The 16,484-nt window shown below is 36.6% G+C and overlaps 1 protein-coding gene across 2 annotated transcripts in view; it reads left to right on the top strand.

Moving 5' to 3' along the window:
• C17H8orf89 (chromosome 17 C8orf89 homolog) overlaps positions 1–16,484 on the top strand; it is a 68,712-nt gene that overhangs the window by 10,796 nt on the left and 41,432 nt on the right. For both annotated transcript variants that reach the window (XM_036829901.1, XM_036829900.1), the window contains exons 2-5: positions 8,703–8,869; positions 10,421–10,574; positions 12,620–12,715; positions 14,047–14,102. In XM_036829901.1, coding sequence (XP_036685796.1) covers positions 8,743–8,869; positions 10,421–10,574; positions 12,620–12,715; positions 14,047–14,102 — 433 coding nt within the window. In that variant the 5' untranslated portion in view covers positions 8,703–8,742. The remainder of the gene's footprint in view (positions 1–8,702; positions 8,870–10,420; positions 10,575–12,619; positions 12,716–14,046; positions 14,103–16,484) is intronic.

The following is a 16,484-nucleotide window of genomic DNA, read 5'->3' on the forward strand; positions in this document are numbered from 1 at the left end:
AGCTGGGTTCTAGAGCCTAACCAAGTTGGCACATAAAATTAACCATCACAGTTGCCAAGATCCGTTAATTAATTAAGATTTGCAAGACTATAACACTGTAATACTATCATTTCTTCATTTAGTAGCTGGGATACTCTGTGAAGAGAAACTTCCCTATCATCATTCATGTGGATAAATGCTTGATTCTTTGCTTATATGACCCGGGTTTCAAATCAAGTTGATTCTTTAGTACCCTCCGAAGATGATGAATGAGGTGTTGTTTTTTTAAAGTATCATTATAAATATTTAATATATTTGTGTACCTTCCAAGTATATTTCATATAACATATACATATTTAATATATTTCAATTCATTACAGTTAATATCTTATTAATATTTATACTCTTAGCTTTGGTTAGTTGGATTCTCTTCAAGTTGGTGACTACCGTGACTGTAGTCATCTTAGATTCCTAGATTTCTGGAGTGAAAAGATGTACTAGGTTCATCTTGTACATTTCCTGTCACAGACCTGGAATTAAGTATTTCTTCAAGGGGCCCTAGCTGTTTTTAGTTTTTGGGTTTTTTTTTAAGTCAGGAATGGGCCCACAATCTAGTTATTAGGTTCAGTGGACAGAGCTAAGAAACACCGTTTTTTTTCCTTTTAAGATAAAAGTCTTATACTGATACTTCCAATTCATATTTAGGACTTTGGGGTTTTTAACTTATCATATTGATGTTAGATCTGTATCTTTTTGTTCCACATGATAATACTTGTTCCCATCAGCACTGATATGAATGTTCATTTATTCAAACAGCCATCTTGAACTCTGAAGGTAGATACTGTATGTTCAGGGTGGTGGAGCCATAAGATAAAAGGAGCCTGGGTCCCTGATACCTTGGCACCATCCCTGTGGGGGGAGAGGGGGGTCTGTCTAAGCTTTTTTTTTTTTTTTTTTTTTTTATTATTTATTTATTTATTTATTTATGGCTGTGTTGGGTCTTCGTTTCTGTGCAAGGGCTTTCTCTAGTTGCGGCAAGCGGGGGCCACTCTTCATCGCGGTGCGCGGGCCTCTCACTATCGCGGCCTCTCTTGTTGCAGAGCACAGGCTCCAGACGCGCAGGCTCAGTAATTGTGGCTCACGGGCCTAGTCGCTCCGCGGCATGTGGGATCTTCCCAGACCAGGGCTCGAACCCGTGTCCCCTGCATTGGCAGGCAGATTCTCAACCACTGCGCCACCAGGGAAGCCCCTAAGCTTTTATTTAAGGGAAAATTTCTTGTTTAAGCCACTTGTTTTGGATTTTCTGTCATTTGAAGCTAAATAATACAGGAGCTATAGAGGGGTGGGATAGGGAGGGTGGGAGGGAGACGCAAGAGGGAGGGGATATGGGGATATATGTATATGTATAGCTGACTCACTTTGTTATACAGCAGAAACTAACACAACATTGTAAAGCAATTATACTCCAATAAAGATGTTAAAAAAAACAAAAACAAGAATAAAAAACAAAAAAAATAAAATAAAATTGTGGTGATGGTTGTACACATCTGTGAATATACTAAAAACCATTGAATTGTACACTTTAAATGGATGAATTGTATGGTATGTGATTTATATCTCAATGAAGCTGTTAAGAAAAATAATAATAATACAGGAGCTACCATGGATTTCCAACTTTTAAAGGATTCATGTATAGTAAATGCATTTAACACTAAAATATTATTGAACTTAGCCTTCTCATTGATAAAGACCTCTAAGAATCTTTCCTTCACATTGCTATGAATATCAATAGTCATTATTGTACTGTAGAATTGTGAAGGTCCCAATTATAGCTATATTATCCTTTCTTTTTTTTACTTTAGTAATTGGTTTGGTAGCAGTGAATACATTCTTATGTCTGCTTGTTTCTTGTTTTTTTTTTCTTTGGGCTGTGCCACGTGGCTTGCAGGATCTTAGTTCCCCAACCAGGGATTGAACTCAGGTCCTGGCAGTGAAAGGGCTGCATCCTAACCACTGGACCGCCAGGGAATTCCCTATGTCTGCTTGTTTAAGTAGCGTTTTTTTTCTTAATTGTTTCCAACACATATTTTATATTGGCTGTGATGTGTTATGTGTTAAATTGTGCCCCTCTGCCTCCGCCCCCCAAATTCATATGTTGAAGCCCTAACCCCAGCCTTGGAATGTAACCTTATTTGGAGATAGGGTCTTTACAGAGGTAATCAAATTAATATGAGGTCATTAGTGTGGGCCCTAATATAATATGACCAGTGTCCTTATAAATAGGGGAAATTTGGGCACAGAAATATGTACAGAGGGAAGACAGTGTGAAGACACAGGGGGAAGGGAGTCATCTGCAAACGAAGGAGAGAGGCCTGGAACAGATCCTTCACTCACAGCCCTTAGAAGCAACCAACCCTGTCGATGCCTTGATTTTGAACTTCTAGCCTCCAGAAACATAAGACAATAAATTTCTGGTTTTTTAAGCCACCCAGTCTGTGATACTTTGTTATTGTAGCCCTAACAAAGTAATATATATTTATTGTTTTCTTGGTTCTGTTTCCTTATTCTGTCTGCTATTGTTTAATGATGACATTTTATTTTTTTATCTTGGATTTTAAAAAGCAGATGTTCTTGATTCTTACTCTTCCATCTCCCCCAGGAAAATGCTTAATCAATTATTTGCAACTTCTGTGTTTTCAGTGTATCTTTTTTAATTGTCTTCATCCTCAAAATACTATACCCATGCTCAAGAGTCTCTTGTGTTTAAATATAGCTCTTTAGACATTGTCGTTCTCTAATGAAATTGTTCACTGCTTCCTTTTTCTTTTTTTTTTTTTTTTTTTTTTTTTTTATAAATTTATTTATTTATTTATTTATTTATGGCTGTGTTGGGTCTTCGTTTCTGTGCGAGGGCTTTCTCTAGTTGTGGCAAGTGGGGGCCACTCTTCATTGCGGTGCGCGGGCCTCTCACTGTCGTGGCCTCTCTTGTTGCGGAGCACAAGCTCCAGACGCGCAGGCTCAGTAGTTGTGGCTCACGGGCCTCCTTGCTCCGCGGCATGTGGGATCTTCCCAGACCAGGGCTCGAACCCGTGTCCCCTGCATTGGCAGGCGGATTCTTAACCACTGCGCCACCAGGGAAGCCCTGCTTCCTTTTTCTTAAAACTCTCTTTGCCTTTGATTTTTATCGGCACCCCATCTTGGTTCTTCTGTCTCTTTAACCATTCCTTTTCCATCTTCTTTGTGGTCAACCTATTCTTTGCCTGTCCCTCAAATATTGGTGCCCTTGGACTTGCTCTTATTCTTAACTTTTCACTTATACCCTCCACTAGCCCTGGACAGCCTTATCTGTTCTCAGAACTTTAACTATGCTGATGACTACTAAATCTGTATCTCTTGGCTAAACCCACTCCCACCTCTGGACCACATGTACCTTGAGCTCATTTTATCCACAGCTGAATTTCTCTTCTCATTCAAGCTGGTTCCTCATCCCTGACTCTTAACATCGTGAATGGTGCCAGTCATATACAGTTCCCAGGTCCTCTAGATGCTACCACATTAACCTCTATCCAGCTTGTGTCTCAGTCTGCTTTTTCCTTGGTTTGGGCCCTCACTACCATTCACCTAAACAATTGTAATAGTTTCCTAATTGGCCTTCTCATTCCCATCTGTCTTCTAATATTGCCAAAGTTAAAGCAATATTTTAAAATCTTAGGTCTAGTCCTTCAACAGCTCCCACTGTTTATAGCTGTGGCCTCTAAAATAGGGTGCATGAACCTCAAGGTATGATCCATTGAAAAAGAAAGTAGAATTCCTGTAACATATATATTTTAAATTTCAGAAATTTCACCTAGCATAACACCTAGTAAGTACTCAGTAGATGCTTGTTGAATGAATTAGAGCCAGGGCTGGCAAACTTTAGTAAAATAAGTACAGTAAATATTTTAGACTTTGTGGGCCATAGAGTCTCAGTTGCAACTACTCTTGTAGGCCAAAGGAAGCTATAGAAAATATGTACAAATGGACATTTGTTTCTGTGTTCCAGTGCCAATTTACTTACTAAAATAGGTAGCATGCTGGATTTGACCTGGGGACAGTTTGCTGACCCCTGAATTAGAGTATGGGAGAGGGGGAACTGTCTAGTGACAAGATTGCAAAGGTAGGTCGGGAACAGATCCTAGGGGATTCTGTTTGCAAAACTAAAGAGCTGGCAAAATAGAGTTTTGAGTTTTATTTCAATACCAGTGTCAGAGACAGACAATAAATAATGACATATAAATACATTATTATAAACTATGATAAGTGCTGTGAAGAGAATGACAGGATGCTATTAACATGTAGCCAAAAAGCCCAGAAGGCTGCTTGCCCACTCTGTAGTGATACTAACTGAGGCAAGAGCTGGCTGAAAGGTTTTAGCTCTTCTGTTCCCCCTTCTGTTCTCCAGGCGAATAGAGATATGTGAAGAGGTAAGAATCGTCTTTTTAAAAAGCAGCCTTCTGGGCTTTTCACCTACATGTTTATAGCATATTGCCCATAGAAGTGTGGGCTCATTTCTGGCCTCTCTATTCTGGTCCATTGAGCTATATGTCTGTTTTTGTGCCAGTACCATACTGCTTTGATTACTGTAGCTTTGTAGTATAATCTGAAGTCAGAGAGCATGATACCTCCACCTTTGTTCTTCTTTCTCAAGATTGTTTTGGCTATTTTGGACCTTTTGTGCTTCCGTATACATTTTAGAATTATTGGTGGGCCAGGCTGGGGCCCACAGGATCCTGGGGCTGGTGCCCACCCACTGGTGGGTGAGTCTGGGTCCTAGGCCTAGTTCTGGCCCACTGGTGGGCAGAGCTGGGTCCTGGGGTCTCTGGCTGTAGGACCTTGCGTGTCCCAGGGTTGGTGTGTTGGCCCGCTGGTGGGTTGGACCAGGGCCCTGGGGTCCTGGGGCTGGTGCCTGCCCACTAGTGGGTAAGGCTGGTCCCAGGGCTAATGCTGGTATGCTGGTGTGTGCAGTCGGGTCCTGGGGCAGCTGTGGGCTCAGGGGTTCTTAAGGCAGTCAGCCTGCTGATGGGTGAGGTTGTTTCCCTGCCTGGCCAGTTGCTTGGCCTGAGGCGTCCCAGTAGTGATGTCAAAAGGCTGATGGGCAGGGCTGGTTCCCAGTGCTAATGAACTAGAGGAAGGACTCCAAAAGGGCACTTGCCAGCACCACTGTCCTTGTGGTAGAACGAGCATCCCCGAATAGCTCCCATCAGTTGTGTCCCCAGGGTGAGCTCCAGGGAACTCCTGCCTCTCTAGAAGGTTCTCCAAGATAAGCAGGTGGATCTGACCCAGGCTCCTTTCAAATTACTGCTTCTGCCCTGGGTCCTGGATGTGTGAGATTTTGTGTAGATTTTTAAGAGTGGAGTCTCTATTTCCCACAACCCTCTGGTTCTCCTGAACTTAAGCCCTACTGGCCTTCAAAGCCAAACATTCTGGGAGCTTATCTTCCTGGTGTAGGACCTCCACACTGGGGAGCCCAATGTGGGGCTCAGATTCCTCACTCCCTGGGGAGAACCTCTGCAAACTGTAATTATCCTCCTATTTGTGGGTCGCCCACCTGGGCTTATGGGGTCTCAACTGTACCACATCTCTGTCCCTCCTACCCACCTCGTGGTTCCTTCTTTATATCTTTAATTGTAGATCTTTTTCTGCTAATCTTCTGGTGTTTCTCATCAATAGTTGCTCTGTAAATAGTTGTGATTTTGGTGTGTCAGTGGGAGAGGTTGAGCTCAGGATCTTCCTACTCCACCATCTTGGCCACACCTTCTTTAATCCCCATGTTTTCTTTTAGGAGTTTTACACTTTCAGGTCTTAAGTTTATGTCTTTAATTCATTTTGAGTTTATTTTTGTGTATGGTGTAAGATAAGGGTTCAACTTCATTCTTTTGCATGTGGATATCCAGTTTTTCCAACACCATTTGTTAAAGAGACTATCCTTCCCCTATTGTGTATTCTTGGCACTCTTGTCAAAAATCTGTTTACTGTATATGTATGGATTTATTTCTGGAGTCTATTCTGTTCCATTGAGCTATATGTCTGTCTTTATGCCAGTATTATATTGTTTTAATTACTTTAGCTTTGTGACATATTTTGAAATCAAAAAGTTTGATGCCTCCAACTTTCATCTTTTTCAAGATTATTTTGGTTATCTGGGGTCCTTTGGGATCCATATTAATTTTTATTTATTTATTTATTTAAATTGAAGTATGGTTGATTTACAATACTGCATTAGTTTCAGGTGTACAGCAGAGTGACTCAGTTATACATGTAAATGTATATATCTGTATTCTTTTTTTTCAATTCATTTCCATTATAGTTTATTACAAGATATTGAACATAGTTCCCTGTGCTATACAGTAAATCCTTGTTGTTTATCTATTTTATATATGGTAGTGGGCATCTGTTAATCCCATACTCCCAATTTATCCCTCCCCCCTCTTCCCCTTTGGTAACCATATGTTTGTTTTTTATGTCTGTGAGTCTGTTTCTGTTTTGTAAATAAGTTCATCTGTACTTTTTTTTATATTCCACATATGTGATATGGTATAATATTTGTCTTTGTCTGACTTACTTCACTTAGTATGATAATCTCTAGGTCCATCCATGTTGCTGCAAATGGCATTATTTCATTCTTTTTTATGGCTGAGTAATATTCCATTGTATATATATTTACCACATTTTCTTTATCCATTCATCTGTCGATAGACATTTAAGTTGCTTCCTTGTCTTGGCTATTGTATATAGTGCTGCTATGAACATTGTGGTTCCTGTATCTTTTCTAATTAGAGTTTTCTGTGGATATATGCCCAGGAGTGGGATTGCTGGATCACATGGTACCTCTATTTTTAGTTTTTTAAGGAGCCTCCATACTGTTTTCCATAGTGACCGCACCAATTTACATTCCCACCAACAGTGTAGGAGGGTTCCCTTTTCTCCATACCCTCTCCAGCATTTATTATTTGTAGACTTTTTTTACGATGGCCATTCTGACTGGTGTGAGGTGATAACTCATTGTAGTTTTGATTTGCATTTCTCTAATAATTAGGGATGTTGAGCATCTTTTCATGTGCCTGTTGGCCATCTGTATGTCTTCTTTGGAGAAATGTCTATTTAGGTCTTCTGCCCAGGTTTTAATCATATTGTTTGTTTTTTTGATGTTGAGCTGTGTGAGCTGTTTGTGTATTTTGGAAATTAAGCCTTGTCGGTTGCATCATTTGCAAATATTTTCTCCCAGTCTGTAGGTTGTCTTTTTGTTTTGTTTATGGTTTCCCTTGCTGTGCAAAAGTTTATGAGTTTGATTAGGTCCCATTTGTTTACTTTTGCTTTTATTTCTATTGCCTTGGGAGACTGATCTAAGAAAAAACTCCTACAATTTATGTCAGAGAATGTTTTGCCGATGTTCTCTTTTAGGAGTTTTATGGTGTCATGTCTTATATTTAAGTCTTTAAGCCATTTTGAGTTTATTTTTGTGGATGGTGTGAGGGAGTGTTCTAAATTCACTGATTTACATTCCATATGAATTTTTTAATTGTTTTTACTAAAATTTTTAATTCTTTTGCATTGGCATTTTGATAAGGATTGCATTGAATCTCTGTAGATCATTTTGGGTAATGTGGATATTTTGACAATATTAAGTTTTCCAGTCCATAAGCATGGGATGTCTTTCCATTTGGATGCATCTTCTTTAATTTCTTTTATCAATGTTTTATAGTTTTTCAGCATACAAATCTTTTACTCCCTTAGTTAAGCTTATTCCTAAGTAGTTTACTCTTTTCGATGCTATTATAAATTGGATTGTTTTCCTAATATCCTTTTCAGATAGTTTGTTGTTAGTGTATAGAAATGCAAGTGACTTTTGTTTGTTAATTTTGTATCCCTCAGCTTTCCTGAATTCCTTTATTAGTTCTAACATTTTTTTGTGGAGTCTAGAGTTTTCGATATATATAAGATTATGCCATTTGAAAACAGGGACAGTTTTACTTTTTTCTTTCCAATCTAGATGCCTTTTCTTTCTAATTGCTCTGGCTAGGACTGCCAATACTATGTTGAATGGAAGTTGTGAGAGTGGGTATCCTTGCCTTGCTCCTAATCTTAGAGGAATGCTTTCAATTTTTACCATTGATTATGTTAGCTATGGGCTTTTCATATATAGCCTTTTTTATGTTGAGATAATTTCTCTCAGTTCCTAGTTTGTTGAAAGTTTTTATTATGAAAGTATGTTGAATTTTATCAAAAGCTTTTTCTGCATCTGTTGAGATGAGCATGTGATTTTTTAATCTTTCATTCTGTAATGTGGTATATCATCTTAACTAATTTTTGTATCTTGAACCATCCTTGCATCCCAGAGATAAATCTCACTTGGTCATGGTGCATAATGGTAATATTTTTGAGAGAATCCTAAGCATTACATTGTCATGTACATGATAATTTGCTGTTGAACTTTAGATTTTTTTATATTGCCAAATATCTGTAACCTCAAATTTGAAAAAATTCATTAAAATATAAAATATTTAAAAGAAAAAAGTCTTACAACTTATTTTAGCTATGTTCTTAAAGGCCTCTTGCTTTAAAATCCCAAGAATATGTATTTACATGTTATAAGTAAACTTTTCATTTAAATCTATGTTAGGATTTAATTTGTATGATGGAAAACAATTTGTTTTTCTGTATTTTGTGTCCTGAATCTGGTGCAGCATCTTAATTTCATCAGCACTGTTGAAAAAAGAAGAAAAAATGCCAATGCTGCCTCCTGAAATCAAATTTGAACCTTCTAATGTCACCAGAAATTCCCTTGACAGTTGTTTTCTTTTTGAGAGAAGTTGGAGGAAAGCAGTTTTAGAAACACAAAAGATGAGGAAAGGTAACTTCATTTTACTCTTATTTTACTTACAAAAATATAGAAGTAGTACCTTGAATTTACATGTACTTTTTTAATCAGTCAAGAGACATTAAATAATTTTTGTAACATTTAGGTAAGAAGGATAATACCGTAGGCTTATGGAAAAGAAAAATGGAAGCAGATTAGGAATAATTTACTTAAGGTAATTCTATAACTCATGATAAAAAACAAATTCTAAAGAACTACTCTTGATATCAGTGTAGTGCTACCTCTGTTGGATCATACTTATTTTTGTAAGTCATGTTTGTTTTTAAATACCTCAAGTTGGTATTTATATTTTAAGAAACCCAAATCTTTAACAGCACCTTTTTGTATCAATAATTCTAACCCAAACTTTATTTTTTGAGTGAGCTATGTGGAAAATATCTTATATCTTATAGTTGCTCAATAAAGACTAATTTCAGAACTTTTGACTTGTATACAAGTGTAATAACTTTCCCCCTTAATTTCAAATCATAATTGTATTTCTTGTTTATACTGAATTTTGCCTTTGGCTTTATTAATGGAGATAGAATTCTTGAAAACAGCAAATTTCAAACTCCCCAGCCATTTCATCACTCCTGGTTTTGAGTGTGTTACTGTATTTTTTCGACGTTTTTACTAGATTCCTATTAAAGATACACCAGTTTATCTGTTCTCCTACCTCCAAATCTAATTACTGAAAAGAAACTCTACATGATTTTGATCAAGAGAAACTATATTTTCCAAAAAAGAATAATCAAAGGTTGAAAAATAGCATTTTGAGCATTTAATATTACTCTAGTCCCATTAAATACTATTTCTATTGCTATGCTAGATTTACTTAGTAGAGAAAGCTTAGAAAACAATTCTCTGTTTAAAAATCATCCAAACCTTTAATCTCTTAATCTTCTTTTTCCATTTACTGTCTTCATTTTGAAGTTTTTTTTTTAAAAAAGAATAATTTGAACAACCTCTTATACCAGTGATACCTGAGGTCAGTAGAAGAAGCCCTCCTGATGCTTCAGATGTTGCTGTTTGTAGATTTGATGTGGGATTTTGCAGAGTGAGAGTTAAAATCAATGCCTGAAATGGAATTCTTTTCTCTTTCACTGCTAGCTCCGATAATCATGCATTTGTACCTCTTGATTATCTACACAAAAGCAGGAAGGTGAAAGGATTTAAAGTAGCAGATATTACAAGATTCTTGAAAGTGCTTTTAATCTGTCTTTCAATGTGAATGTATCTGATGTTCTGGGAATTCTGATTAAACAAAATAATGAGGGACAGTGATGACTATGGGAGATCTGTGAAGCTGCCTTCTTCCTTCTTCTAATAGTTCTTAGCCCCTTAATCAGCTCTTGCCTGCAATCCCCATCCTCGGAATTGAAAGGTATTCTCTTGGGAAAGATGCTAGCTCAATTACAGTAGCTTAATTTTATTTTCTGAATGACTGATTTGGTATATTTATTATACATTTTAGTATATAGTAAAAAAATTTTATACATTTAATTAAGAAGTAATACAGATGGTCATTATACTATTTTTAACTAGAATACACCACAGCATTTGGTCTAGAAGAATTCAAAGAATGTGTCAAAATGCCATATTTACCAGGATTGCCAAATTGCCAGAAAAGTGTAAGTTCCACTCCGCTAGAGGTTCATAAAAGACTCCTGCATGCTGATACCGAGATGCCTCCTGTCAGGTAGGTCATTTCTTTTCGATTCTCTTTTGTTGAATATTTATTTACAGTAACACTGCTGAATGTAGAGGTTTTTCTGGCTAGTGAATCTAATTCTTTCTTGCCTACTATTTTTTGCATAAAGGATTTAATTTTTAAAAATCTCAATTAGCGATTTTATTCAGTTTGACCAGTAGGTTCTTTTTTCTGTTTTCAAGTGACATTGCCAGAAGGAATTTAAGGACTTAAAAAAATCTTTATTGCTCTAGCATAGGTTGCTCAAGAGAATATTGGAATTTTTAGCAATATAAATAAATGAACTCTTTGCAATATTAACAGGTTTCTGTACCCTGAATAGAGAACCTTGTGTTTCATTTCTAGTTTGACTGAAGTGGTGTGAGGGGAGATCCTGAATGAGATGTCAGCCTAATGAAGACCTTGCATTGCTATCAGATGAAATGAGTTTGTCAGCCAGAAAAGTCCCATTGACTTTGAGTACTGGCATTTAAACACATTATGATAAACACCTTTCCTACTATAAATCAGATTGCCTGACATAGCATTAAAAGAAAACTTCTTTCTCCAAAGGGACCTGTAAGTTAGTAAGACAGTCTCATATCCTATTTGGTTTCTGCTTTGATTTATTTATTTATTCATCAAGTATTTATTGAATGCCTAGTACTAATTCATTTTGCCAGCCTAAAAAAAGATGAAGCATTTATAGCAGTCTGAGTTGTAACTCTCTTTAGGGGAGGATGTATATTTTCATATTATCTCCTGCCATAGTGTGCTTTGAAGTCATCTAGTTATACATAGCACACACATATTGGAATTTCAGAATATATTTCTTGAGTTTTCCACTAGTATTATTGGTCTTGTTAATTACTCTGGAAACAAATTTTGGTAATATAAATAAATAATTAGAATATACTGAAAATGAAAAGTTGTGGATAGTTTACATCTAAATTATGAAAATAAATAAGAACTTTGTAGAAAATTTGGGGAAAAAATAAAAATAATTATTCAATAATTTATCCATCCTAACATATCCATTTTTATTGTTGGAGGTTCTCTTCTATCCTCCTTCATTTTGGATTTTTATTGGAGTTGTGATTTTAGTGTACTTACAATTTTTTATTCTGCCCTTTTTTACTTAATATTACACATATGCATTTTTTTCATGTTATGACATAATCTTCAAAGAGTCTTTACTGGCCACATTATATTTCATTGTTAGAGCCATAGTTTATTTAATTTTATTTAATTTCCCTATTGTTGGACTTTCAAGTTGCTTTGACCGTTTTTTGGTTTTGCAAATAACACCATAATGAACAATAACATACATAAAGCTTTTCCCATCATTTTTAATATCATTCGAGGACAGATTGTCAAGCTATAAAAATATAAAAAGCAAAATTACTCTTTCTGAAGTGAGGTTATGATGAAATAAGGCAGAATCAGAGATGGTGGAAGAGAGATTGTGAGTTGCTAGTGGAGTAGATGGTAGCAGTTAAAGAGGAGAGATGGCAGGGATGTAGAAAGAAGAGACACTATTGGAAACATGAATATGAAACCTACTTAAGTACAGTGAGTTTCCATTGTTACCGAGACACCTGTATCCCTGACGCTCAGCTCACTCTTGACCTCCGGGCAAAAGTATGTAGGGCTGTCTATGGCTATGGACTTGTCTCAGTACAGACCAGTGTTGCTACCCTTCTTTCAATGCATATGATCATCTTAAAGAAACTGGAAGCCCGGAAATCACCAACAATTAACCCATTGGGCCTCTAGATTTTAAGTCTTCAATTTGCTTCCTTTTTCATCCAATTTCAGTTCATTATTTTTTTCATTTGCAATTTGGCTGTTTGTGAAATGATCCCTTAATATTTTATGTTGACTTGAGTGTGAATTTACTTAATTTAATGAAGAATAATTTGACTATATTATATTCGTGTTATGACAAGTGTTCTTCAGACACAAAGTGGAAGAGTGGTGGCTGAGTGTCACACTGCTTATGAACTGCTTGGCGAACGTAAGTGTTGGTTCTTTTCCCTGTGTCTTTATTTTAGCCATTCTACTGAGAACATGTCGGGTTGCCTACAAGTATTTTATTCTCCTCTGCATATTGAACAACGCCCTGTGAAAGAACAGTCTTGGCAAAGCAGGGAAGTACTAATTTTTGTCTGTCTTGTATATAACCCCGTATCCTTTTTTTTTTTAATCTCCATATGTGGATATTTGATTTAAAAACTCTGATAAAAGTTTAATGTGTTTTTAAATTTCTTAAATGATAAAATTTTTCATTGAATCTCAAGGCATACTTTGGTAATATAACTGAAAATAGTCTTAGAGGTGAAGTGCATTTAAAAATTACAGCTGACTGTCCTGCGGTATGACAAACTGCCTCTAGCTGGCAGGCTAGCAGACCTGAAACGATGATTTGTGAGTTTAATTCCCTTAAATTAATGTTATGAAACTGAAGCAATGTGACCTCTCAACTCGCCAGTGTTATCTTTAAAAGTTCCATGCAGCCAATACACAAAGATATTTGTTCTGATATTGGACACTGTTTTAAAAAAATGGATGTTCTATGTTTTTTGAAGGACAAAAAGCCCTTCACGCTAAGGAGATGAATCATAGAATTTCAGTTATCAGTCAGTAGGTGGAAGAGAATCTGAGGAGTGTCCCTAGGGACCACTACAACCTTATCACATAACAATCATTAAGGCTGGTCTTGAGTTCCAAACCTCAGTGTGAATACTAGGTCGGCTCATCTTGACTGTACCCATATTTGACAACTAGGAAATGTGATGTTGCCATGGTAATAAGTTGCTAGGATACCTCCAAGCAGCCGTGTAAGCTGACTTCATTAAACTGTATCACATGGATTAAGAACTAATATATGTTTTGATTGAATAGAGAACAAAAAAAAAAAGTTATAGCTGACTTCTAAAGTTTAATGAAGTTACAAGAAATTTGGAATTCTTATGGGTTATCTCGCCCACAGCAGATTCAATCGTGACATATTTCCTCTAATAACCTACTCATTATCTAGATCTATTCCAATAGGAACAAAAGTTAATTATGACAAAACTCAGATTGTGGTAATTAATAGGTAAAAAGAGCACAAATAACTGATAATTGGTATCTGGCATATCTAGATACTCTGTTCATCTAATCTTGAGTCCCTTCCTCTAGCATTTCCTGAATCATGATTAGTGATAAGATAAAGGTGGGAAAAGTCAGACCTAACACTCATCCACTGGTAAAATTTATTAACAAAAATCGAGATAGTGAGTTGGTTCATATCTGCTTCTGATTGGATTATTTGTGATGGAAGGAGTTTCCTTCCCTTAACGTTTATTTAATTTTCATATGATGTCCTTCAACAAGTGAATTTCACTGAAAGCAAGCTTCTTATCTCTTACTGTATTTAAAAAAAATAATGTACCCTGGACTTATGTAAGAGGGAATTTATGATAATCTGTAATTTTAGGTTAAAGAAGACTAAGCCAACATGTACTGTGGCACCACTTCAGGAGAAATCAAAAGGTAGGCTAGATCATCTTTTTCTCCTACCACATGTCTTACTAACTATTCCATACTTATCTTTTTTTAAACTTCCTTTCTTTCCATTGACTTAATTGTCTTTGTTTTGTTAATGTTTCTTTTAAGCTTTGTTTATAAACTTAGTGGATGTTGTGTTCAATATATACATACCATTATTATCTCATGCTGGAGGATGGAGGGAACAAAAAGCGCCTACCGAACTGAGAAGGCATCTTGAGACCGAAAGCCGAGGCAGGCAGCTCCATATAATCAATGGATCCGCTTATTATATGGTAACTTACTCACAGGGTGGGATTGAGCGGACAGCGATCTGGAAGCCTGTGTAGTCACACGCCACACTGCCGAGGGGCCGCTGGGACAACTTTATAGTTAAGCTAGGGCATGGGGAGTATGTGCTTGAAAACAGGAAGTGTAGTCCTAAGTCAAGATTTATGAATGGGTAACTATTCTCATGGATGTCAGGGAAGGTCTTCATCATTGTTTGGAGGCTAACAGAGCATAGAGGTCACCTGGTCCTAATGATTATTAAGCAATATCTATTAACTACAAAGCCCTTGACAACAGAGAAGTGATTCACTGCACAGTACAGTCCCGGGTAAGGTCAGTGGGAGGACAGGAGAAACTGTGTGGACCCAAGATGGCATCAGTTATGCTAACAGGCATACCTCTCAGGACCCTGGGATAGGCCCTCATCATCTCTCATGTGGACCATTGTATAACCTGCAAAATGGTCTTGCTTTAGAGCTTCTGACCTTGGAAGTCCTTTAACACTACAACAAAAGCCTAAAACTTGGCCTCTAATCACATCACTCCCTTCTTCAAAAACAGCTTGTTACGTACAGAATAAAGTATGAACTGCTTAACTTGGCCTTGAACTCTTTACCGTCTTCCCCTAACTTTCCTTTCTAGCCTTACCTTCTAATTAATTTTTTCATGAACCTGTGTACCTATAACATCCAACTACAAAAACCTATCTATATGCCAACAGTTTGGGTTCCAAAAAACTACTCCATGGTGACTAAGAGACTTTACAGCACCAAGGAGGATTTCCACCTATTTGGGGTATGAGTTTGTCCTTTGAATCTTTAAAATCAGACATTCTCACTTCCACCTTTCTTATACATTTAATCAGAATTTTGTTTTTCAAAAACAGACACTGTTGAGTCAGTTAGTTACACTTTTAATGATGCCTACAAGATTTTGAAGAATTTCCTGGCAGCTCTGATATCTATACTTACTGCCTCATTCCTTGCTTCACGTGTTACAGATTCATGGGGCTACATACTAAAAGAACTATTTATGGCATGTGACATAGTGCATTTGTCTAGCATTTATGTTCTCCAATAAATTCTTAGCCATTTCCTGAAGTAATTTTACCCAAAGTCAATGATGAAGATTCTTGAGCTGTATAGTCAAACATTTTTCATTTTGTCATTATATTTTCTTACCTTCTGTTGATTATTATCTAAATAGGATTTTTCAACAGTGACAGTATTAACATTTTGGACTGGATAATTCTGCTGTGGGGGTCTGTCCTGTGCATTGTAAGATGTTTAACAGCATCCATGACCTTTACTCACTAGATGCCACTAGCACCTCCCAAGGTGTGGTAATCAAAAATGTCTCCAGATGTTGCCCAATGTCCTTGGGGTGGCAAAATCACCCTCAATTGAGAACCACTGTTTTAAGCATTACATCTTTAACATTATGTGTTATCTGTCACTTGTCCTTCAGACTATCAAGCGTTTCATCCTTTACCTGTGCACAATAGTTATTTCCTTACCAGCATAACATGTTTTAAACCTTACTTATTTTTAATTTTTGTCATAATCATAGTTGTCTTCTTATAGTACATTCATCACTTCCATGATTTTGCACTTATGGAGTAATGGAGTTAATAGAGCACCTCCAAACAAACAACAAAAATAAAAATTACTAAGTAAGACTTATATTGAGATTGTCAGTGGCAGTCAGATTGATTTGTTAGCAGCTTTGTAAGTTTAGTCTGTGGAAGTTCATAAAGTTAAATGTTCATGAACTTCTTGGATATATCCTTTATCTGAATTTCCATAAGCTATAAACAACTTCTGTAATCAACAGGTAACATGAAATAAAAATATAAATGTTAATTAGAACAAAAGATATTTGTTTTGCATCTTGGCCCAAATGAATATTTGCCTGCCTATTTTCCAGTAGGCCAACTTTATGGTTCTTTTGGGCTGGGTACTATGTCTTATTCACCTTTGTATCTCTGTAGTGCCTGTACCAATCCTACAACATATGGAGTCTTCAGTAAATATCAATACTTGTTGCTTTTCCTTCAGAGTCATATAAGAAGGCAGTTCATTCATTCATTCATTGACC

Source organism: Balaenoptera musculus, chromosome 17, assembly GCF_009873245.2.
Source record: "Balaenoptera musculus isolate JJ_BM4_2016_0621 chromosome 17, mBalMus1.pri.v3, whole genome shotgun sequence".
In the NCBI taxonomy this organism is placed as follows: Eukaryota; Metazoa; Chordata; class Mammalia; order Artiodactyla; family Balaenopteridae; genus Balaenoptera; species Balaenoptera musculus.